Source organism: Calonectris borealis, chromosome 10, assembly GCF_964195595.1.
Source record: "Calonectris borealis chromosome 10, bCalBor7.hap1.2, whole genome shotgun sequence".
Lineage (NCBI taxonomy): Eukaryota > Metazoa > Chordata > Aves > Procellariiformes > Procellariidae > Calonectris > Calonectris borealis.
Window position 1 is genome coordinate 2858614 of NC_134321.1, and position 25842 is coordinate 2884455.

The 25842-nt window shown below is 44.0% G+C and overlaps 2 protein-coding genes across 4 annotated transcripts in view; one reads left to right on the top strand and one right to left on the bottom strand.

Moving 5' to 3' along the window:
* The first annotated feature begins 3 nt into the window (after window positions 1-3).
* On the top strand, window positions 4-21434 carry IL5RA (interleukin 5 receptor subunit alpha). Of its 3 annotated transcripts, XM_075158601.1 has the most exons (11): window positions 4-106; window positions 3233-3388; window positions 4668-4813; window positions 5349-5487; window positions 6003-6135; window positions 6211-6401; window positions 7384-7529; window positions 8177-8312; window positions 11533-11629; window positions 16592-16673; window positions 18608-21434. In XM_075158601.1, exons 2-11 carry the CDS (start codon window positions 3277-3279, stop codon window positions 18698-18700), a joined length of 1275 nt encoding a protein of 424 aa, XP_075014702.1. In that variant the 5' UTR covers window positions 4-106; window positions 3233-3276; the 3' UTR covers window positions 18701-21434. The 3 variants fall into 3 exon arrangements, with proteins under 3 accessions (XP_075014702.1, XP_075014705.1, XP_075014704.1); XM_075158604.1 differs by lacking the exons at window positions 16592-16673; window positions 18608-21434 and adding an exon at window positions 14483-14713; XM_075158603.1 differs by lacking the exons at window positions 16592-16673; window positions 18608-21434 and adding an exon at window positions 14258-14706.
* Window positions 21435-23375: 1941 nt separating this feature from the next.
* Window positions 23376-25842, bottom strand: part of LOC142086084 (contactin-4) — a 345243-nt gene continuing 342776 nt past the window's right edge. Inside the window, exon 24 of the mRNA XM_075158605.1 lies at window positions 23376-25031. Within this exon, the coding sequence (XP_075014706.1) occupies window positions 24931-25031 (101 nt within the window). The 3' untranslated portion in view covers window positions 23376-24930. The remainder of the gene's footprint in view (window positions 25032-25842) is intronic.

The following is a 25842-nucleotide window of genomic DNA, read 5'->3' on the forward strand; positions in this document are numbered from 1 at the left end:
TTGTACTTGAAAGACAGCAGTTACAAAAGAAACCCACAGGGAGATGACCCAGAGGACGTTTGAACAAATGGAGCAGACTCTTCACAGAACTTTTGAGACTCCACAGGTAACCTCTTGGGATATCTGTTGCGATTTGTTTTTGTCTTCCTGTGCTTTGTTTGAAGACTGCAAAGGTCTCGCTTCTCAAATTCAGCTTTGCCTTACACTGGAAAATGCATCTGGAATCTGCTTCTGACCAGTTGGCTGTGAGGTAGTGGGACACGTCAGCTATAAGTAAGAAAATCATTACCTTTTAGAGGCTGTTTTCTATGGTTTGGATTTCTACTGTCCTTTAAGAAGGAGTATGCCCTTTATGAAGGGAATCTATCCTTTACCTTCTGCTTATTACTTTTTACCATATATTATCAAAACATAATATAATCAAGGCTTTTATTTGTCCTGGGAACTTACTATATCCATTTTTGAGAGGAGTGTAATCCTCTTGTAGATTTCTAGTTGACATCTTTACTTGAATACACTTATTCTGATTCTCTTTTCAGTAATTTCTCACGTGAAACACACAGGGAATCCCAGGCTGCAAGGTGTTCTTACAGGTTGTGGTCTTACACAGTTATGGAGATGCCTCTTCCAAAAGCTGTATTTTCAGTCTTAGTCTGATAGCAAGAAAAAGAAAAATAGCATTTTTGAAAACAAGGCAGGAAAAGATAAACTGATAAGAAAAACAGGGATAATAATTGAAAACTAATCTGCATTACAGTAACATTTTATATCCAGTTACAAATCAGTAAACTGCTGCTCAGCAAATGTTAGATCTGTGTCTAATACATGCATGCTTTTAGACAGCAAAAGTACCTTTAAAAGGTTCATCTTTAGCATCTTTTCAAAAGTATAGGGTAAAGAATGTGCCCAGGAAGAATCAGAATCCTTATTTTTTGAGGACAAAGGAAAAAAATCCATAGGTAGCCAAACCTGCTTTAAAAAAGCGGGTTTGTGGGTTTTTTTAAAAAATCCATAGGTAGCCAAACCCAAGAGAGAGCCAGCTTTTTTAGTCGTGCTAAATGCCAGAGTGGTCCTGAAACCAACGTACTGACATTACTCAAGTTAGTAGAAGTGAATCCTAAGCAGTTTTAAAACATGAGGCTTTCTGAAGATTTTTTTTTTTAATAATGTAGTGAAGTGATTGCTTTTTTTTTTTTAAAGTGAATTCTTTTAGGAGCGGAACTAATGAAGCTTCTTTCCCAAAGTCTTGTAGTTGTACCTGATGTCTTATTTGATTAAGGCTTTGACTGCAGCTGGGGAAGCACAACCTGTCCCTCCGTCTCTCTCCTATGCGAGCGGAATGCCCTTCGGTGGGTTCTTGTGTCTTTCTCACTGAGGTACCTGGTTTACATTACAAGAGCTTAATCTGCTTGAAACTGCTTCTTAGCTGCTGGTTTTGGTTATAGGTCATCGGTGGGAGAGCTGCAGTGACCGTGGTGGGTAATGTTAATAGACAGGTAGGAATGCAGATGTGCATGCATGCATAAAAGCACATGCACACACATCTGCACAGTTCAGAGTTGCGTTCTTGCCAGAGTTGTACTGGGGTTATTGCTAGCATGAAAATCAGAAGCTGTTTTTTATTTTTAGGGACTTGAAGTTGAGAATTTCTTACTTTTGAACAGAGAAAAGAAGTTATTAGTGTATTTAATAGTCTCATCAGGTAAATGAGCTATACGATGTTTTTCGAAGCAGGAAAGAAAGCCTGCTGCCACTAACTTGTACAAAAGCATATTGGAAATGTATGTCATGTTCTAGCAGTTCTTTTAATTAGTTTTTATCAGATAAAGCAGTATAGGTGTGGCAGAGGTGGTCAGAGATCAGGTGCCATTGTAAACTTGTGTTCAGTCCACATAATGCCCTCGAGAATACATAATCTTGTGTAGCAGAGGTCTGTATAGTATTCAAGTAAGAAAATCCAAAACAACAGACTTTTCATGAATGGTAATGCGATAGGAAATAGTCTTGGAGGCATGGTGTGGGCATAGTACGGTGTGAATAATAATTACCTGATTGTTTGTGATTCACATACATTTTGGAAGAACCAAAATGTCTGACCAAAATGTCTTTCAGTAACCCAACATAAGTAAAAGCAAACCCTGACTCCCCAGGAATAATCTGTTAGCAAACTCCAGAGGTTCAATTAGCCTCATGCACATTTTGGCTAGCAGAATAGTAGATACATACAAAATATGAATATAGATAATGAGTGGATTTGGACATTAAGAAACACACTGCATTGTAGATTATGTGTCATTTTAATGAACTCAGCATTCATACACCATTTTGAAAAATAGTTACTGTACAGCAGAAGTACTCCAGCTGTGATCAATTGGAGTGCTTGCAGTCCCTGGGTTATTTATTGGAGGTTCAGGGAGAACTGATGGGTTAAAGATGCTTTCTCTGCTCATTACCATCTGAAAATATTATGTTTTCCATACAAGCAATTGCTGTAGTGCCCCAGGGAAGTAGTGTGATTGGGCTGGGAGGCCGTATTTCTCTTCGGCGAGAACATTTTGGAAAGCTGCTGTTCTGTATTTCCATGTTGTTTATATTAGGTTATACATGAATGATTACACACAAATTTTTTTTCTCCCAGTACTTCATGAAACAATCTGTAGGAAGCATAAGAACATGCTGGTTTTAAGCATTAAAAATAGTCGTTCATTTAAATTAGAAACAAACAAAATAGTTTCTCTTACACCCAATAATTAACACTGGAGAATTAGCCTTGAGGTGAGCACTGAGACTGTTTCGTTAGTGAGCTTTATTGAAATAGAAACTGGAAAGTAAATTCCAGTAAGTAGCCATTTTCTATATAGTGGCAGCTAAAAATATGGTTATTTCTTTCTTGGAGAAAATGGGACTCTACTGAAAGCCAATATACCTGCACCCGACTCACTCTTCTCCGTGGAGAGATGCTCCAAGTCTGTGACTGCTGCTCTGAACACCCACACGTGACAGTGTTTGAAACCAGTAGCTTTTGCAAAGAGGGCTGGCAAAAGCAAAGGGAGCAAAATGAAATGTGGTTGGTGGTACTTATATTAAATTTAGCTATGACAAGATGCGTTTTCCTGCAAGGAAAGGAGAAGAGTCTGTCCCCTGCAAGGTGGCAGTTTCATCCGTTGATCATGTGGATATACCATGCTTCATGGTTTGTATGCTTAACACTTGGGATTGTGTTTATTTTTAGGTATCAGCCTCTGTAAAATGGTGACAAGGCACATATGCTGATATATGACCGTTCTCATTTACCATCTAAAGATTATGGCCAGCATGATGAGAGTTTTTCTGATCCTCCTTTGGACAATGAACTTGGTTCAGCCAAACGTACCTCAAGCTGCAGGAGGTAAGGCATTTTCTTTCTACCAGTGTGTAGCTTTAGCACCAGTGGGTGACCAAGGCCCCTCTACGTGTTGGTGAATGCGCTATTCTACACGTGAATAAAACAGCCCATGGCATGCCATGAGTACAGGACCACCGATGACCGTGCTGTGTTAACACGCTTCCTGGGACAGTTAACCCTGTCTCGGTTAGATTGCTCCCAGCCAGTGCCTGTTCTGCTTTGAGAGGGAGGAACCCTGAGGCATGTAGACGCAAGCTGTACCGTGCCACTTGCCCTCTGGGCTGGATAGTAGTTCCTGGCCTGGTTTATTCAACAATTTAATCCAGCCAGAGCAAAGGCATTATTCCAGCTAGCAATTTTACTTCCAGGAGCAAAACTGCAGTTATGATGACACAAAGCATCACTGGCATAATCCTGGTGTATCAACAACCTTAATGGTGACATTTTTCGTGGGCATCTCAACAAGGAACATTAGCAGTTTTCCTAATGCAAGGTGCATGCTTAAAAATTGAACTAGTGGGCATCAAAGGTTGAAATCATGGGAGAAGAGAAGTGGGGACTGACGTCCCTCAACTGCCTCGGAGATGGTAATTAAAGGAGGACAGGCTCTGAAGAACTCTAGAAATGGAGGGGAGTAGATTGATTATTTCATTGCCTTGCTATTTATATACTAACATTTTCCCCCAGCATGAGATCTTCCTCATTTCCATATGAGCTCCAGGAATCCCTCTTGCCCTGTCGTTTTAAATTATCATTCCCATCCTTCTACGTTTTCTTCCATTTGCGCTTAATTCCTCTGTTCATCATTTTGTTTCTTCTCTCACATGTAACTTCTTGTGGCTGTCAGCCTTCTCTTAGAAAGCCCCCACGTTATGCTCTTCTGCAAGCTTATATGGGTGAGAATTGTTCGTACGGTTGATCACTTGATCAGCCCCGTTTCAGTACAGATGCCCAGTGTCTATGTGGCTATGAGGATCAAGTTGAAAAACCTGAACCTAATTAACAAGCCAAATGTAATATATCATTGTGATTTTCAAGTTGAAACTGTTGTGAAAATACGTTTTTTAAGCTAAGTTTTAAGTAAACTCTTATTTGATGAAGTTTTGGTTGTTATTTAAAGATATTTTTCAAATATTAGAAACATTTTGTAAGAAGCTGTTGAGAGAATATAATATTGAAATAAAATTATTTGCTTGTATTGCTCATTGCTTGTAAACAGCTATTGCTCTAAATAATTCACTGGATTACTATGTTGTGAATATTTTTGTTTTCTCCCTTACAGTTCAGGTTTTCCCACCTGTTAACTTCACCCTTACAGTCTCTGCATTAGCACAAGTACTTTTACACTGGAAACCAAACCCTAATCAAGAACAAAAAAACTACACTATTAGATATGATGTGAAAATCCTAAGCCCTGTGCCTGAAGAGGTAAGATAAAAAATAAGTCCAGTATCCTAAGAAGGTTAAATTCCTGTTGAGTTAAACATATTGCACCAAACCAGGGTGCAGTAGGCGTGATACGTCCTTGAATGATTGGCATACTGGATCACTTACTCTCTTACATCATAAACATACACTCTGAGCACTGGAGAGATCCCTTTCAGCTATGCTTATGGCTACAGCTCTGCTGGGACAAGGGTAAGCCTGGGAATTGGCAGCCTCTGCGGCGTTCGTCTTGAGGGAAGCTGGATACTGGTTTTAAGTGACATTGCTCCCCGTTCAAGTCAGCTCACTTAATTCACATTAATGCCAGGGTATCATTAAAATGTCAGATCATGTTTCATCACAGCTGTATGCTATAGACAAAATTTTGGTAAGATAAGGGTCCTGCTGTCTTAAATGAGAAACCTTACACACTTCTTGTGTGGATTATTTGTACTCTCTAGCTTTGCAGTCTTTGCAGGTCCCTTAACTCGGCTTTCATCACATGTGATGCTTATTTGTTGTTTTTTTTAATTTCAAGTATGATACAAAGAAGACTCACAGTATCCGAACAGCTGCACTTCACAACGGTTTCTCCGCACACATTCGGACGTTACTTCTCCATAATGACCTTCAGATGAGAAGTGACTGGGTGAAGAAAAAACTCCCGCCTCCGCCAGGTAAGAAGAAATGCAAGGGAGGTCTGAATTTTGTGTTCCGCCCTGGTCTGTGGACTAGACATCAAAAGGTGACACGTTTAATACTTGAAAAATACTGCTACAGTGATCTTACAAAATGATTTAGTCCAGGACTTTCTCTACTGCTGTGGAGCCTGGAGTACAATCTGGAGGTGTACAACTTGGATAAGCCGTATAAAATTTTCTAAAAATTCCTTGCTAAGGCTAAGATAACCTATTTTCATACACTCTAGGATATTAAAAGCTCATGTTGCCTTGAATTGCAAGGTGTACCTGAAATATGTAATGGTGTTGTGTGGTACAGCTTTACTTACACTGTTTGGGACTCTTCATGCATCCGTAACTGATAGACCTGTGTGATAAGGAAGAGAATTGGATACAATAGCCATAGATATAATGGACCAAAGACTGTAATCAAAATGTTTTAGCAACATGAATTTCTTCTGACTTTTGTAATAAGATTTTTCTTTCTGCTGTATAATTCCTTGACTCTCTAGGTGCTCCAGAGACATCTGTCACTAATTTGTCCTGTGTTACTCGCATCACCATTTCTAGCACTGTTTCCCTCCATTGCACTTGGCTTCCTGGCCAAGGGGCACCAGAAGATACCGAGTACTTTCTATTCTACAGGTTGGTGTTTTCTCCCATTTTAGTCAGCAATGGATTTCTTCAAGAGCATCATGTCTCACAAGTATTTTAATTTAGGTATGAGACGTACACTGAAGAATGTCAAGATTATATCAAAGACAAGTGGAACAGGAATACTGAGTGCAGATTTTCAGTGACTCATATTGATCCTGAAGAAGTCGACAAACTCATTGTAATACACATTAATGGGTCTAGCCAGTATGCTGTAATCAAACCTTTTCAGCAGTTATTTAACCAAAATGCCATTGGTGAGTAGAAATAAATTAAAAAAAAAAAAATTAAAAATGTCTAGCAGGATTGTCAAAAGATTTGTGAGAGAATATTATTGGATTGAATAGTTCTTGATGCAGGTGAAAGTATGTGCTGGTTTTGCATAGACATCTTAATGAAATTGGGAGGGGTTGTAAGACAGAAATGGATGGTTTTAACTAATTTTGATTTTAAATTATAGAATGACAAAAATAAAAAGCTAGAAAATACAATTACTTATTCTGATAGTGAAAGCATTATTTCCAATATTAGTTTTCAATTGATTTAGTCAATAAACCTTCAAGTACAGTTTTACTACCTTTTACTTTACAGCCTTTCTTTAAAAGGAAAAAGACGTATGATGTTCAAGATAACCATGTCCTTTTAAAGAAAGGCATTAGACTGTCAAATAAAAGGTAGTATCAGCCATGACTGTCTTGATCTTTCATCCACTCAAATAATTTCTTTTCTTTCATTAGTTCCATGCCTTTCACTTTTTTGTAAACAGATAACATTTGCTTTTTTCATGGCTTCACTAAGATAAAACAGTTGACATACTTTCGTCTTAGAAATCTTCCCCACAATAGCTGCTGATCCATTCGTTTGAATTCGTTCCAATTTTCAGTAACTTTCCTGGTTAAATCTGTTTTTTTTTTCCTGAAAATAAACTTTTCTAACTGTTCTATCATTATTTTAATGCTTTTCTGAAAATTAATTTAATAAATTCTGTTCCACCTCCCCCCCCCCCACTAATCTGGTTTTCCAAAACCTCTAAGTGGATTTTTAGAACTGTTTTTTCTTAACTACTTCCTCCAGTATAGTTATTCCTCCTAAATCCCTATGTTTTCTGTCCAAAATGTGAAATAAATTCAAGGATTATAGGTCCTACTTGGAAACACTATCAGATTGTGAAGCGCTCCAATTGTTAGTATCTAAACTTTGCTCTATAAATAACTTACCAGTACAGTTTTCTTTTTGTAGAGAAAGTGAATGTTCCCAGAAATGTCACTGTATTCTTAGAGCAAAATGATCTCCTGGCCACATGGGAGAAGCCAATTTCTCCTTTCCCTAAAGAATGTTTTGAATACGAATTGTACCTCTTCAACTTGAAGTCAGGTAACAAGCAGGTAATTGCTTCTCTGATGCCCAAGTATTACATAGCATTCCTGTCCCTGAGCTGACTGTCCTACATAGCTAGAATTTGCCTTTTTGCAACCTGGTAAAAAAGTCTTCATATTCATGGATATGTTACAAATTTTAAAACATTTAAAATAAAACCTACTATTAGTACATTTTTGAAACTATGGACTTTTGGTAAAACTTGTGTCCCATTTGTGACTAGGGTTCAGCAAAGCCAAAGTTTCATCAGTTCTCATATTTTTCCTCTTTTTCTGGACGTCATTTATGCCTGCAACAAACTATCCCCAAGAGACCTAGGAAAGCAGAAAGACAAAAACTGGAGTTACTCAGTTTTATGCATCTCGGTTCAGAACAGTAGGAGGATGGACAATTCTGAAAATTCGGCACTAAGTGTATTAAGGAAGAACGCAAAAATGAGGCATCTTTCAAGAATTTGCCCTGAAATATTGGTGTATTATGAGAGAAATTGCACCTATAAAAATAGAGATCTTACTTCAAAAGCAAGGCCAGATGCTCACTGTTAATCTAGTAAAGGAGTTTTAAAAAAATAAAAAGATAAACATGATTAAAGTTTGTTTTCTCAATTGTTTTGTCCTAAGTAATCTATAACAGTACAATATTGTTTTCCTAACAGATATTGAAAATATCCTCAAACGACTTCAGATTATGGATTGACGTTACCAACAGGTATTCTGTACAAATAAGAGCTAATCATCACATATGTTGTACGAGAGGATTTTGGAGTGACTGGAGTGAAATTATTTATGTTGGTAAGAATGACATGCTTCTGTCTTATAGTGTATATTACTACATTGCTGGAAAGCAAATGCTGCCTAATCATGAGCATTACACCAAGTAATTTTCATAGAAGGAAAATAGGTATTTGAAGAAAGAAACTGACTTGTTAATGCCAAGGGGAGTTAAATCTGCGTTCCATTAAAAATAAAAATAAAAAAATCTCCCACGCAAACTTTTGGACATATGGAGGCGTTTTTTAGACAGTGTTTTGCTTTTACATGTTTATGTTTTCCGAGATTGCTTTAAACTAGCTTAAGGCCTAAGTTCTAGGTAAGGCCTTTTAGGTGCATTACTTCTTTAGTTTTTACATATGTTTCCCTGGCATGCATTGTGGTGTTCATGCTGGAAGTTAATATGAGTGATCGTGTCAACTATTACTTTACTGGAGGTATCTGAACTCTTAAATGTTGGGGGGGGGCGGGGAAAGAGCATGGTTTTTGTGTCTTTGGAACATGATAATTTGCCCCGCTTAGTTCTGTATTTCCTGCTTGCTGAACATGTTTTTCTGGAAATAACAGTTTCCTTATCATGGCACGTTATCGACTGTTTCTTCTTAGACATCCTCCTTTGCTCTTATCTTTTGAGTTTCTTAACTTCCTGGTTTTCACTAAAAAAAAACACAACTCCCTAACACTCTCCTGTTTACTGCACTTTTCCCTCTTATATCTATTTGCTAGTGAATGCGATTAAATGTGCTGGTGTTCTGCTGCCTTACTCTTGACACATCCCCTTGACCTTCCCACCGGGCTCCATGGCGCTGACAAGCCCTTGGGAAGAGAGGCTCAGCAACCCGACCACTCACCTGGAGCAGGCTGACCAAACATCTCATTAATTAAGAAGACTAGGCCTGCTTATTAGCCTCATGCACCTATCTGGGAACTATTTGGATGAGACCAACTTTAAGACCAGTAGACCTCTTCTGAGCTCATACCCTGAGAAAAACACTGGCCTGGACTGCCCGTCCCGTAGCAGCAATCCTCCGACACAATTCTGGTTTCTTTCCTTGGGCTGTGGTGATCAAACCCTGTGAAATGCAGCCATACGCTGCCAAAGCGAGCCTTGTAAAACTGCACCTTGATACCAGTTGTCTCTAAAAGGTTGTTTAGAAGCATTGCAGTCAAACAAAGCTAGATAAAAAATCATTAGCGCAGCCGAGTGGGCTGGACACCCTCACTAACTGCGCACAGCAGCCCGATACGAATCAAATCTGTGAAGCTGTGGGTACGTGTGAGCAGCCACTGCCAGGGTTCACAGTTTAAAAGATCCACGGGTCAAGTTTGGGGCTGAGAAGCACCTCAAAGCGCATTTGTGCTGTCCCGATTCTGCTTTCCCAGCAAGGCTGAAAGATTTGAGGGCCCCTCTATGACAGCCGGAGCACTTTTGGAGCTGTCTCTGCTGCGCGGCGTGACAGCGACTGAGGAACCTGGAAACATCGCCGTTACGCACGCCGCTACGCACGCACTGCACGTATCAAATATGGAAAATTCGTTCTGACGGTAAAAAAAAGAAAGTCTTCCATAAAAATTTACTGAAATCTCAAAGATATCCAGAGATAGGTCCAATTACTTCAGTTTTTCTTATGAAAAGGGGTTTTTAGAGGCTTGTTGCAGTTCATTGACACAATACAGGTTACTGCGTAAGTCGCTGGGTTTCAGCAGTCCTTCAGCCAGTGATCAGCGTTGCTGCTAACTTGCTCTGTGGCTCCGAGGAGTTTCATCTGTTCCCTCCGCTTCACGCATATGTGGACACCTCTGACGGGGCTGGCTGACGGTGGTGCGCGGGGCTGGGCTGGTACCTCCGGGCACGTCTCGGAGAGAACCCGAGGAGGAGAGCCCCGGGCAGGTCCCCACAGCCACAGCGCAGCCTCTGCAATTGCTGCTTCTCCCACACCTTACTCCGAGTTGCAGTGAGACTTAGTGTTGCCTGATCATACCTTTTTAAGGCCGTTGCACACCGACATAAGGTGGAAGAGACTTGGGACCCTTCCATTTTCGGTTTGGAAAACGGAGATTCTTCCCAGCTGTCACGCTGGGAGGCTTAAAATTAGTTTATGGGACTTAACTGTTTTCCACAGTTTGCTGCCCCAGTCATCCTCAACACTTACACGAAGCATAACTCATTGATAGTTACATCCTAAATCTTATTTTCTTGAAAGCAAAGTGGTAACCCTGAAGACAAAATAAACCATCCTAACCTGTTTGTAATTGCAAGGTTGACTGTGGTGGTCTGGAGGGGCAGGACGGATCACACGGGCCTGCTCATGGCGTCAGGGACTGCCGTGCAACCACAGCCGTCGGCGGAGGCAGCAGGCTCAGCTCCTCATTTCTCAGAAACAAATCTGGCCACAATGGAATATTGTTTTATCTCCAGCACCAATAAACCCAAGGCTCCCGCTGCTGGCCGATTTATGTCCTTTCAATTACCTGGTAATGGCAGTGCTGACACCTTGATGCATAGGACAGGTAGTTATCGTAAGCACACACGGACTCGGCAGCCTTTTGAAAACGCAGTTCAATGTAAATGTTTTTGTTATATGGCATAATGTGGCACAAAATAGTGGTCGTGGTCACTGAGCAATGCCTTTTCAAAACAGAAGCATTGACCTTGATAGAAATACCTGTGTCTGCTCACAGGCAGAGCAGTAGAGAAATTCTTCCTGAGGAAATGTATCAGCAATCAGCTCACGAGAAAAATGGGGGGTTTCGATGTCTTTTTTACAGGCCAGTTTATGAAGCCAGAGAAATCCAGTTCCTGGCTAGAAAGAATTAACAGAAATGAAGAATGGTTTAATGGAAAACAAACAATTTGTGCCTGAGATTATCAGCAAAACAGTCTTTGCTGAGTACCAGTCGTGTGCTCGCTGCATGGCATTGCGTGTCTCGGGACGGCAGCTAACGGACCGTATCGTCCTTCTGGTGGGCCTGCCTCCTCATGCTTCTCGGCTTGTTCTCTCCTTCACGAGAAATGAAGGAAATTTATTGTTGAAATTAAAAAGTCAGTTTCATGGAAATTGTTCTGGAAGCTCTGTGTTTCGTTTCTAATTCTAGATACCAGGTCTTCATTGTCTGCATATTAATTTGTGATCTGAATATAATCACATAAAACAGCTGATGAAATCTTTTGTAAAAGTTTGTTTAAAACAATCTGCACAAAAAGAATATATTTAATTTCTATTTTTTTCTTGAAATTCAGGGCAAAACAAACTGGAGAATCCCATAGCCTGGATTCTTGCTGGCCTTTGTGTGTTCACGTACTGCGCATTCCTGCTTGTTGCTATAATATGCAAAATGTGAGTATCATCGTCTTCTTTTTAATTACAGTACAAGGACTAGGTGTTCAACAGGTGTGTGGGGATGTTACAAGCTTTGCTTAATTTTAAGAAAGGGCACTGAGTTTGGTGTTCAAGCATAATTATACAAAGCAAAAGTACTGAAAAGTAATAATCAGCCTCATTAATTATCAACAATAACATTCAGCAAAATTGGTGGGGTAAGAGGGTTGTTCAATTTAATCTTAAACAACAAAACCATATACTGAGTGAGACGAATTTGTTAAAAATCCATTCCTTATCTTGTTTCTTCACTTAAATGGATCTGGTTGGGTCAATGATTTCCCCAGGAGGACTCCGTCTTTAACCTTGGTGAAAACTGCTGAGAGCATCTTTCATGGCTAAAATGTACAGACCAATATTTTCTCAGTCTTGTCTAGTTCAGCCTGCAGACATACACGCTATACTGGGCCCTGGGCACGTAGTCTGAATTTCAGTTGACATCAAAGGAGTGTGGTAGATGCTCTGAAGAGGTAAAAATTCAGTGCTTTTGTGCTTGCTGCTCCTCTTGACCTCTTAACAGGAGCAAGTGCATTGAACTATTGTTTGCTTTGAGTTTCTGAACTAGTTGTTTAGTTTATTTTTTATTACTACAGAGGCTATGGATGCCATGTAGTAAAAACATATAGCCAAACTTCCCAAAACATGCTGTGAAGAAACCCAGATACACTTCGGATTTCTCTAGCTGTGACTAGTCAAATCATAAGTGATGACTTAAAGAATCAATATAATTACAAGTTTCTCCTCTGAAACATGCCTCAAGCAGCAATTATCAGTCCACAATAAACACCGCTCCCAGTAATGTAAGTGCAGCCCTCGACTCTGCTAATTTCTTATTAATTTCTTTAATGCCTTTTAATTTATTGGTCATCCTGATGTGTCCTTGGCTATTTTCCTTTCCATACCACATTTCCTTTATCAAATAAAGGTCTTGTCTACAGGAATGTTACATTAGAATAACTGTTATTAACTCTCCCTAAAGTGTCTGGTGTCTATGATAACCTGTTCTTAAGTCAATTTAATTAGCATAGCAGGTCTCAATAAGCAGTCCTTTTTGGAACAAGATAGATTAACTCCCCAGAGAGTTTATTGATGTTGTGCTTCATAGGCACTTGTTCCCAACTATGCAGCCTTGATGTATTGGTGGAAATCCCCAGACCGCTCTTACTCACATCACTGATTCTTTTATGGATTGACCTGTCTGAGTAGCTGTAGGTCCTCCACTGCTCCAGCATCATCTTCATCAGCTCTCTTCTCTCTCTTTGGGACAGCAAAACACCAGCACCAGTTAGTTCCAACACTGCTCCATGTTTTCCTGTGGAGTTCTGCAAGTATTTGGATATTATGCAGTTACCCCCCTGCGGAGATCCTGAAACAGATATAGGGGGAGAAATAGGTACAGGGGAAGACTTCTACTCAAGGACCAGCTTGAAGATGCTGTACTAATGCATTTTATGAACTTTAATACATTAGGCAAATTTAAGCTAGCTTTTCCAGGTTCAGCTGCTTGATGCTACATTGGTTACTTCTCTAGGAGTTTCTCTCTGCCTGGCTAGTATATAATTCCCTAGCACCGAAAGGCTCATTACATTCCATCTTTGCCAAAGTGATTAAAACGTTATCTGCCTGCTGCACTGAATTTCATGAAGTTGCTAGCTTTACTCCACCCTTCCCAAGCTGCTTCTTGCTCAGTGTCCTTGCCACTTCTCTAATCCTCCAGCCTGCCCTGGGAGGAGGTGGGAAATGTAAGAAGATGAAACGCAGTGCTTAGCCTGCTCATTTGTTGTATCTGCTGATATTAAAAAAGGAAAAATAGTACAGGTTCCCTAGATCACAGTTTCATTAGTACTCTCAGTTTTTACTGCTGTTGAAAATTCATGAAGTGTACCATGCAATTCTAGCCACAGAATAATTTCAAATTTCATACGATTTGAAGCCATTATAAGGAATTTCATTATAGCAGAGTTCTATAAATTTTTCTGTGTGCTTCCTGGTGATTGCAGGCATCAGAAATACAGCCCACCGTTTGGGAGAAATGCTGCAAGGCAAAGTAGCCCTTTGGGACTGTTTGGATAGTCTTTTCCCTTCACTGACTTGCAGTAGCTGATGGGTTACTGTCCTGATAAAAAGCACAATTGAATGTTTTCCTAGTTTGCCCTCTGTCTTCATGAATGAGCATCTTCTGTACTTCCTTAGGCTGTACCTCAGAATAACATTTTCTCCTGGAGGTGAGCCCACAGGAGGATGTAGTTAATAACTTGCTCCCAGCTGCTCTCCACTTAATTGACTTGAGGACAGTCAGTAGCCCTCCATACCCTGGAATCAGTGTGGTCATCCCGACCTCCACCAGGTACCCCTCCCTCTCCTGCACCCCACGCCGGTCCACGACCAGCAGTCACCAGCCTCCCGCTACAGGGAAGTCGTTTGGAAAATGTCACAGGGAATCTCTGCGGAGGCAAGACACAGAATCTAACATACTGTGAAAACAAATATTTTATCAATCTTATCATAGCGGTCAGAAGAGGGAAAAGAAGAACTTGTTCGCCTACTTATTTCTCTTTATTTATCTTTGGCCTTTTCATGTCACAGCCTGTGGGAAAAGTGGCAAATTTCAGAAAGACAGACATGGCACAGTAACTGGAGGCCCTGAAATGCTGAGTTAAGGCACGAGGGTCCCGTGGGGTGTTTCCAAAGCCTGAAGGTCCACGTAGTGCTAATGGAAAGGGCTGTGCTCTAACCCGTGTAGAGACAAGCAGAGACATCTGGAACATTTTTTGTGACAAGATATGTAACCACATAACTCCAACTTTTCAGTGTCCTGCAAAAAGGAACAGGACCATTCTGAGGGTACCACTGTCACCACCCCACCAGCGCCTCACTGCAAAGACTCTTGCACCTGAGGGGCAAGCAGCCCCCACGAGCACAAGTGTGCTTCTGCCTCATTTCTGTTGGGCGTTTGTGCACCCCTCCTTAAGGGTTTCTATTCCAGAAGCAACGTGTAACTTATGCTTTTTGCTGACTGAATAAACAATTTTGATATGGCTCCATCAAAATCTTTTATTGACAAACAGCACAACTAGAAACACGCCAATTCCAGACAAAACCAGATCTTGTTGGTTACACTGCACAGCAATAGCATGAATCGAAACCACACTCAGAGCTGAAATAAGATGCAGGTGAAATCACGTGGCCTCCAGGGCCTTCCTCCTGAAAGGCTTGGGAGACCCGACGGAGTGCAGAAGCCGTGAAGACAACAGCACTTGCAAAGCTAACCTGGCTATGGTCACAAAGTCCTAACCCTTAGCAGGAAAGCTGGGAAGAGTAGAGATGATGCCAGGCGCTGGAGTGTTAATATTGGCACTCATCCTGGTCCCACTCCTGAGTTACACCAGCAGCCACCTTACTGTCCCACTCTGCTGGTGGTGGCTGACTTGTCCTCTGCAGCCAGCGCTGGTTGGACTGCGTTCAGCATTTCAACAAAGGGGATGCAAACGTCTCCTAAAAATTCACTCACACCCTGCTTTTCCTCCCCACATTCCCACTTCTGGCTGTACGCTTCCGTCACAAACCCTCCTCCATGTGCAGCCAGGGGGAGATATCCCATAGCATCAGGTCTGTCGTGTGAGCAGTGGCGTGGCCCTTCCCTTCGCCTAATAATTAGTTAAGCATCAGTGTCTCCTTCAAGGCAGCAGCAGCTCAGCCAGGAAGGTTTAGCTCCAAACTGATAGTCAGAAAATATTATTCCTCCTCACCTCCCTGGTGAGGAGGAATAATAGGATAAAAGAAAACTTGACAGAACTCAGAAAGCTTTTGGAAGAAGAATAGTCATAAGAACATAAGCCCTGAACTAACCAGACATCAGCCAGGAGAATTGTCACAAAATAAACGGGGCAGAGGAGCAGATCTGCCCTTGGTCCCAGCAGGGCCCCACACCTTGGCCACGTCTCTGCTTCATGGATGTCAGTCTTGCTCCACAGAACAGGCATCAGATACTAATTCTGGGCTAAATCCTATAATCTTCACTCGGGCCAAGTTCCCATTAAAATCTGGCCCTAGTTGGACATCGTGCTATCCAGGGGTAGAGATAGTGAATGCGTTTTGGTGATTGAAATGTGAAGTCTGTACTCTGGGATATATCAAAGACAAGAAAAAGCTCACTCTGCAGCACTTGCTATCACAAAAATACATACGCCTGTATGCTTGAGCCAGACTAAAGAGCGTCAGGCAGGGAAGGAGTATCTCAAAGGGTGTTAGCAGGATGAGTTATTACACCGCTAAGCAGAACCGTTTACTGTCAGCCATCTCTGGTCCCGTTCCTTGCCTCCTCCCCGTTCCCTTGGCACACAATTATTTGCAGTTGCTCTCCTACCACGAGACGTGGACAGATTACGTCCAGAAACCAAAGTCTGAGCAAGAAGCAGCCTGTCTTGACTATCCAAACAAGGTACATGACAACGCAGCCCTTGGGAAGAACATGAGCGTGAACAGACAGATCAGAGCAATTGATTTCTCTCCAAGACAGGCCTGTTGCTGGCCGTTAAAAGCCACAGCAGTGCCCTGTTGGATCGGACCTCCTAGCCCAGCTCTCTGCTGCGGCTGCGATGGGAGAGGCTGATGGGGGAGAGCATCAGCCCACCTCCTCTTTGTCACCCGCATGTCCCCCGGGCCCAGAAGTGTCCTGCGAGGAACGGCACACCTGCCCAGTCCTCGGGGCGTCCACTGGTGGACCATTATCCATTGCTTTGACCCCTTTTGAACCTGCTGCCGCTGCCAGATGCCGCTGACTGAGTGGGCGGGGGGCAGGAGGGCTGGCGGTGCGAGGAGACATGCCTTCTCGCGGGGCTAAACACGTGCTGCTTGTTGGATACGTCATCCGTCAGAAAAAGCAATTCTTTCACATCCCTCCATTACTGTTTTTTGCAGAAACCACGTATGGAGTAAACTGTTTCCACCAATTCCAACACCCAGCAACAAATTCAGAGATCCCTTCCCAAATGACTACGAGGTAAAATAATATTTTAGTCACTCTTTTCTTTTTTTTTTTTGTCGAGAAGGAACGCTTGTGTTTGTGTGCTGCTCTTTCCCTGTAAAGCTGTGAGCATATAGCTTGTTACTGCTCAGTTAAAGCCTTTTGACCTCTTAGAATTTCTGATGTCCATATTAAATGTGGACTACATTGTCAAATATGTTGTGCAAAACATGCCAAATGGGAAATTCGTGGGTGCAGTTAACGTAATGATACGCACAGCCCTGACTATGAGTATAACATCGAGTTAGCCATCGAATTTAGCAATTTGTGAGGCTGTTTTTGCAATCGTTACTGCTGTGGACGGTTCTCACCTGGCTGTGTGGCCACCTCCTCTGCCGAGGACAAGTCCCAGTCTGCAGCAGCTCTGGATCTGGGTTGTTTGTAGACGAAGTGTTTTGGGGAGGGCTAAAAGCGAACAAAAGGATTAAGTGCTATCGTCGAGTGCTTTTCTAATACACATCGAATTTCAGGCACGCGGTGCCGTACCTGTGGCTCTGCCTTTTGTACGGAAATGCAGTTGCTTCTTCCACCGAGCACAGCCGGGCAGATAGCTCTGCCTTGGCAGGGGCTGGAGGCTGACTCCTGGAGAGCCGATTTATTTTGTGAAACCTAACAATGGGAAATGTTTCGGTCCTACTGTTAAGCTGGTCTTAAGCCTTATTATGTTTGCTGTTACTTCCTGATAAATGCATTTGCCTTACAGATAAGATAAAACTCCTCATTGTCTGCTCAAGGGAAGTGCTGCTCAGTAACTTGATTTTAATTTGTCCCCTTAGAATAGGGGTTTGGTTTTTTGGGTATTGTTCTTATTCTATGGTCTGGTCAAGGAAACAGGCTTAAAAGATTATCGTATAATGTTTGTTTTTAATTAAAGCCACTGATGTAAAATAACACGACTTAGGGTATCACAAATAAGAATATGAGAAATAGCAAATATTAACACTGCAGCTAGAAAATGTGAGCTTGCAAAGGCTGTTTCACATTATCAAAAGCAGCACTGCCTTGTATTCAGTCGTCTCTTTACTTAAAGTGAGCTCGGTGCGGGTTGGCGATTCCGGCTGGAGGCTTTCTGCTGGCACCGCGGCCGCAAGGGTGGTGGCACCGGCAGGGAGACGTGAGGACACGGCCCTGGTGCCTCTGCTGAGATCACCGGGGAAAGCAAAACCCCCAGCAGCTGTTTGCTGGAGGCACTCAGTTCCTAAATTTGTAGCGTAAACAGCGGGGCGAGGTGACGAAAGCCCGGAGCAGCGGTGGCAGCGTGGCCCGGAGGAGCAGCTCTGCCTCCCGCCGCCCCCGCGGGCTGCCCAGCCGCTGAGCTACTGCTTCTGCGTCCTTCTGCGAGTCACCCCGTCCCTGCACGCTTGCTTGCACAACTCTGCTCGGTACCGAGGAGTCGGGATCTGGCCCCACGAGTGGGCTTCACTGCTGTTTATTCAGAACAACTCACGTGCCTCGTAACACGCCCTCCAGCTCCTCCCGGGGCTCTTTGTCCTTGGCCACAGAGGGCTGTCTGGTGGGCCACCGTGGTCAACTGTGTCGTGCAAAGCACCAAATGGGAAGTTTGTGGGTGCAGGGGGCTGCTGGCCCGAGGGACAGAGCGATGGGCCGCCCGCTGAGAACTTCAGCGGGAACGTGAACTTTCTGGCGAAATTCTTCTGTTGAACCCAATGCTCTTTCTTGGCTCTTACCTCACGAAACGTTTTGGGTGAATCCCTCTTTAAACGCACCAACTTGAAACACAGTGTTTTGCAAAACGTTGTTAAGCGAGGGCTTTGGATTTGTTTCATAACAAATATTCCACGCAGGCTTAAAACGGTACGTTGTGACTCCTCTCTCTTAATCAGTGCAGTTTAGTTGATAACCCGAGTTTACCTCCCAGCTCGGCACTAAAGGCGGTGTTTGCTTTCCAGAGAGCACGTACCTGCACCAGCGAGACGGAGACCGAGCTCGGCAGCTTCGCTGAAGATCTCTACTGCAGCGCCCTCGACGACTCCGTCTTCTGAGAGGCTGCGGGGCTGGCGCGGCGCCGGCAGGCCAGCCAGCATCGCCGGGGCGGGCTTCGTGTCCCCTCCGCTGCGGCCGCGCTCCCGACGGGGAGGAGGACTGGCTTCCACGAGGCGCCTTGCATAATGATAAGCTACGAAACAAAAAGTCCCAGTTTAAGCAGGATGCAAGTACACGGTACAAGGGCTGTGTAGGAAAAAAGAATTCTGGAAAAGAGCTGATGGCTTTTTTTCTGGTTGACAGCTTAATCGTTTGGATTTTTGTTTTGTTTTAAATAACTCTGACAACTCAAAATGCAAACTGGGACTTGGCGCAGCCCCGTGTATGGCAGCAAGGAACCCAGCCGCGGTCCCTGGCAGTGACCAAGGTGGCTCAAATCCTAGGAAAAGAGTAAAACAAGCTGTAGAGCACCCCAGTGCTGTCATCCTCGGTGCTGCACGGCTACAGCACATCCATCATGAGAGTGGGGACCCAACCTTGGCCTTCACCGATACATTTTGTAATGAAACAGTGTGAACTCAGCAAATAACTTGAATAACCTCCACGGAAATGCAATTCATTGATAAAGAAAGCATCTGGCTGTGCTGTGTGCGAGCTGTGAGCTGTGCAGCCAGCCCGCTCCTGCGTGGGAGGAGCGGTGCAACAGCCAGGCCATGCCCGACGTGGCAGTGTCCTTCTTGTACTGCATGGAGTGACTTACATCTTGCTTTTTAACTAAACACAGTGCCAACTTGGGATGTTGGGAAAAGGCTGTCTTAGTTGCAGGACTCTATAAACCCCGAAAGCCTCTGGATTTTATAGGCTATTTAAGACAAGGTTAGTTTGCTTTTGCAGCTGATGTACAATTGGAGTCTTGTTATTCGTGTGCACGCAGCTGGCACCTTGCTGCCACAGGCACAACTCCCGAAACCTCAGAGTTTGCGTGCGTGGCAGGTTTATGTTGTGTGCGCTGCAGGCCTGCGAGGAGCCACGTTTAGGCTTAGAGTAAATTCACAGCCTAGGAACTGAAAACTGTTTTGGGAAATAGCTATGAATCACTGCAAAAAACTGACAGGAGTCTCGTGCTCACTGAAGAGCCCTTGGCAGCCCCCCGCAGAGCACCGAGCCCTGCGCTGAGCGTAAAACCCCTCTGAGCCCCGGCCGGGCACGGCCAGCTCCGAGCACCCTGCGGTCTGCCCGCGCCGCGCTGCCGGGGGCTGCCACCCGCACCCCCAGCCCGGGCCCTGCTGCGCCAGGCACACGGTGAGACCGGGGGAGGGACACAGTCCTACTCTCAGATTTGTCCTGTGAAGTTCCGAGGTATTGGTAAAAATGTCTCCGCTCATGTAGTTGTGCTGCCATGAGGACAAAGACACTCGGCTACCGGTACCCCGGTGCCTGCCGCACGCCTCTCTGGGGTGTCCTGGCTGTCCAGCACGCAGAGGGGTCCTGGCTGTTTATTCCTCCCCTGGTTTGTGGAAGTTTATTTTTTCTTCAGATTATTTTCTTCCTTCTTGTAAGATTTGTACAGTTTGCATTAGAAAGTAGGCATTTTTAGTATCTTGGTTTCCCTGGGTTTAAATGTCCCCAGGTTTTGGCTGCGTGAAGCTGGTGGGGCTGCGATGGCTGACGCCTGCGCGGGGATCGCGGCGGCTGGCCGACACTGCAGTCTGGGTGCTGCGAGACCCCGATTTCAGTACGAAACAAGAGCTCCACCTGTGTTTCTTACAGTCCCTTCTCCTGAATGAGGGAATGCCACGGGGATGGGCGGGCTCTGAAGTGCATCTCTCTGCCTACCTGGGTGCTCGCCGGAGGCCGCGGGACGGGGGGAGGCACGGGAGACTCGCAGTTGGCTCATTTTCAGTCCAAGGCTCCTTTGCAGGCTGTTCCCTTTGATGTCAGCTGGCAGCATCTGCAGAAGGACAGGAACGGATCGTTTGTGCTTCCTGGCACAAGAGATCAAAGCTTAGGGGGCGGGGGGGAAGAAGAAAAAAAAAAAGAAAAATGGCACAAACTGATAAACTTCCTCAATTGCACCGACAAAACAAAGCTCAGCCTGGGAATGCAGAGTTTTCAAGGGTACAGTAATTAAAGAAATGTGCCCGGGACCTCTTGGTGCTCTTAAGAGGCTTCCTGAGCTGCAAGGAGCTGGGCTCCTCCTTCAGGGGCAACTTCAGCTGCCTTCAGGTGACTTTGAAAATCCAAGCCCGATATTGTAACCCGTTTTTCTTCGCTATCTGTTGTTCCATCTTAAATGAACTGAGTTTGAGACAGCATCGGTTTCTGTTTGTGATTTGTTTACTTACCTTGTGTAACCCACGAAGCGAGTTACCAAATAAACCTCCTGCCCGAAACCGCTTGAACAACGCTGGCTTTGACCTCTCCGGCTGCGGACCACGAAGCTCTCCTGTTCTTGCAGAGTCCCTTCTACTTCCAAGAACCCTCCTGCCCGTCGAGCTGGCCAGAGGCGGGGTTAAGCACATTAACGAAGAATAAAAAGGAAGATTTGACCCAGCAAGTAAATTGTTTGGGAAGTGCCTAACGGGGTTCCCAGGTGCTACAGACTAAAAATAATTGTAATACATGAGCCAGTTCTCATCTGGGTGAAATAACATGGCTCCATCAGTTAATGTAGCTCATTAATATAGCAATGTTTGTGCCTCAAATGTCTCTCCTGCCTGTGATTTTAATGGATTTGAGGTGCCCAGGTTTAACAGTCTAAAATCAGAATTTCATTAGTAAAATCCTAAAAATGAGACTAAAGAGAATTCATTTACTGTAATGTATTTTATGTCATGCCTTCAAGTGGCCTAATAAATAAGATTTCTAAATATAATTTCATTCCCATTAATGGCAAGATATTGCAGAGATTAATGCAATATATCTAAGTGTATTTGCATTTGAGCTGCACATTTGGCCATGTGACAGCGCGTGTGCGGAGGCTCAGCACTGACCAGCGAAGGCAGCCGGGGCGTTCCCGGGGCGCACGGGCTGGGAGCTGGGGGGAAAACACGCTTTTCATTTTCAGTGTCGCTGGTAAGGGCGTGCATCACGGGAAAAGAGCGCAAACAACTGCAACGAGCCGGCGATGATGAGAAACCCCGCGTGGATTTCATCTGATCAGCGACGATCCTCCGTACTTCCAGGCAGGACGAGTTCCCTCGGGGACGGCAGGGCCTGACGGCTTTGAGGGCCGGCAGCTGTGCTGCTCGCTCTCGTAAATAGAACTGAGCTGGGGTAAAGCGGCGGGAGCATCTTCCTTTTCCCAGCCAGGCCTTTGGTCCAGCCCGCGCAGGGACACGTGGGGGAACCTCACCTGTTCCGAACAAGATCCAGCCCGCAGGACGAGGACAGCCGTGCTGGCAGCGCTGCCTCCTCGCACTCTCGATACTCGGAGCAAACGGGCGCCGTTTCAGGCCGCAAGAGAGAGCAGGGAGCACGTTCGGTCCCTCCCGGGCAATTTGCTCGCCCTGCCACGTGCCGCTCGCGAGCTGCGCAGCGGGGAAGATGCAAAGAGGACAGGCCACGCTCAGGGCTGCGTGTCACATTTTGCCACCATTACACCAGCCCACGCCGCCGGGGCGGCTGTCCCCAAACTCCTAGAGCAGAGTTACGAGTCTTGTGCCCGGAGCGCACAGAAATACTTATTCTGAATGTTTGTTTCCTTAAACCCAGCTACAAACCCCGTGCATTCCTCCTGCTTCAGGTTTTTCCCCGCTGCCTCCGCGAGAGCAGCCGCAGGAGCGTGCCCCTCGCCCACCTCTAGAGATGGCAGTTTTAAATTTGCTTTTTAAAAACTGAATTGTGTTACCGGGCCATTTTGTTTTTAAGCTTCGGTGATTGCAAAGTGCAATATTGCTCCTTTGAAACGCAGAGCACAATCATACGACTCCTGCACTGCCGCCCCTAAAAATCAGAACTAGAAATGCGGGTTTGGTGGATTTAGCGATTTCAAGCAGTGCTCCCAAAAATCCTCAGAAATCCGCAAGGATAACCAGAGAAGCGGTGCTGTACCTGGAGGGGGCTTTGCTCTGGCGCAGGGTCAGCGATGCTCCGCTCGCCCGCGCTGCCCACTGGCCCGCGGCTGCTGCCCACCCCGCTGCCGGACGCTGCGATGGCCGCGGTCAGACCGGCGGTCAGGAGGAGCCGGAATGCCGGTTTGGTCTTTTTCTTTGGTTTTTCCCTTTCTTTTTCACGCTGAGCTTCCCAAGCTGTAGAGGCTCTGCTCCGACAACACCAGCCCACAGGAGCTTGGAAAGGTCACGACTCTACATAAATAGACATTATCACCCCAAATTCACCCACGCGGATTTTTTTTTTTGACAGTTTTGGAAGCAGAATTAGACCAGAGATGTATAAATAGATTTTTTTTTCCTGCCTCCACGAAGTTTCGACTTAAACCAACTCTTCTTTTGTATCGTCACGTCAGTGACAATCTCAGCAGGCGCTGGCTATTGCTGTGGTGAAATATGTCGCTGGGTAGAACGAAACATGGAGGAAAAACGCTCCTGGAAGACAGGTATCTTTACAAATGACGGAATATTTATTACCAATACCTTTAAAAAAAGATTACATCTGCTAGATCACTGATAAATATCATTTACACTGGGGAGAAAACTACAGAAGCTTTTTTTTTTTTTTGTTCCATTTTTCTTGGTTTTGTGGTTTTTTTATTTTTCTTTTTTTTTTACATAGAAGTAACCATATCAAACTAAGAAAGGAACACAGCTTGAAATACTGACAATATTTCTCTGGTCAACACCCCTGACTTTTACACAAGTGGAATCCTGATTATGAGTTACTGAATAAATATATTTAGAAGGTCTAAAAGTTAACTGTATTATTTTGTAAGCAAAAAAGACAAGTTACAGGCAAATTCAAGCTATCAGGAAAAAAAAATAATAAACCACTGCAGCGCATTTAAACTTGAAAATTTTATAGAAAATTCCGTTGCCTTTTACTAGCGTTATCCCATCTGAGTGAACTTACAAAATTACCCCATAGTAACAAACAGTCCTTCTCTTAAGAAGAATTATTTTGCTGTGGATATTGTCGTTTTCCGGCGTGACTCTACTTTGCCTTCAGGCGTCTATGAAGAGTTTCTAAAGAAACGCAGACTTCCTAGCAGAGAACTGTCGGGAGACGCCGCCTCCCGCGGACAGCCTGCACCTCCGTGGGAGCCCCGGCACAGCTCCTCTGCTGCTCTCGCTTCGGACCAGATTTCCTAAGCGTTCTCTATAGAGCGGAGTTACGAAGGATGATGAGTTATGTTCCAATGCACGTGGAAAGCAAGCGCGTGTTCGGACAACGAACCCAGGGCAGCTTTATGTCTCGGAGTCGTCGTATTCTAATTTCCTTGGAATAAAATCCCCCAAAGCGAGGTGGATTTAGCTGGGTTTACACCCAAAGGCGAGAACCACATCGTTCGCTCCTTCGGGTACCTGTCCCTTTTTGTCACTAGAGGCAGAGATCGCATCTTTGCAGTATCTTCATTCCTACCCAATTTAATGCTCATTATGACAAAGACAAAGCTATTTCAAGACAGTAAAAATGGATCCTTACTGCGTGATGCCAGAATATTAGCTACATGTCCTGTAGTCCACAAACAACCAAAATTCATGTACTTTTTCAAGATTATAGTGTTCTTACTGAGTATTTCAAGTTTGTCTTGCTTAGACCTCTGAATAAAATGTAACATCTTGTGTGTTACAAACACCTGATTTAACACAAGAATCATCATAACTGCCGCATTATGAACCGAATCTGGAACAGTTCTGCCTTGCGTAGCCTTGTAAAACTGTACAGTGAAGTTGCAGCCAATTTACTAAGAACAACTTTGAACTCTCTGTCATAAAGGAAAAAATTCCAAACAATATTTTCATGATAATGTCGTCCGTAGCATTTTATAGCAGAGGAAAAATTAATATCTACATCATATGTTAACTTTAAAAAATTCTATAAAACACTAAATATATAATAAAAAATATGCATATAAGGACATATGTAAACTGCTTTGGTAACATCATATTACAGATGTCTTCAGTGCATTGCAGAGTTTCCAAGGAAACTTCAGACAAAGCTATATTTGCTTTGAGGAAGTACTGTATAATGCCATTCCTAAAGAAGCATAAACATTTTTCCAGTAGTAAGATGTACTCAAACCACAATATTACTTAGTACTGGGTGTCTTCAAAACAACTAGCTAAATGTTGCTTATATTATAAACAAGAAGTCCTTTATGTAATTTTTGTCATAAACTGGACCGAGCTGTGAGCGATATCATTATTGTGCTGATGGCTGACAGCGTACAGGCGTTGGAGGTCGAAGAGCCGGATCCTCTCGCGTACGCATCTGAGTGAAGGAGAGAGGGGGAGAAGATAAGCGAGGAGAGCAGCGTTCGTTAACCCAAACCTCTCTCCCCCCAGATTTTAATTCTCCTTCCTCCGACGAAGCGCGGTGGTGGCAGGAGGCGAGGCGGCTCCCGGGAAGGTCGCGCCCCACGCGCCGTCCCCTGCTTCAATAACCTCCTGTTTACTGGGTTTCACCTCTCTAACTGCATTTTTGGTTTAACTCAAATTCCTGCCGCGGTTGCGTTGAGGCTACTTTCACGATTATATTACTTCATGGCCTGTTTACTTATTATTTTGGGTTTTTTACGTTTGTCCTATATTCAAGCTGTTACTTACGGCACCAGCCTGGCGCGATCCACGTCCTGGAGGAGCTGCATACCTGCTCTGTGGCCCACTGCGCTGAGCCAAACAGGCACTGGCATGCGTTCCTGCTCTCCTCCGCTCTCCTGTGTCTGCTGATTAAATTCCTCCATAGGGTTTATATAGCCACAGTGTACAACCACGGTGGAGATAATTCTGATCTCACCCAGGGTTTTTTACGTTGCTGTAATTTTAATGCCATATTCCTGCATTGCAGAGGCTCCTGATTTAATGCAGCTTATAAACTGTGGCATTATTAATGGAAGATGGGACATGGAGATTTTGCAAAAGCAATGTTGTGTAATAAAATACTCTCTTTTCAGTTTGTTCTTCTACACAACCTCATTTCCCTAAATAAATATTTATGCATCCAACCCACAATGGAATATGGCTATACAGTAGCCTTATAAATTTAAAAGCCTCTGAACACTGCATTTTGTATTTTGTTACAG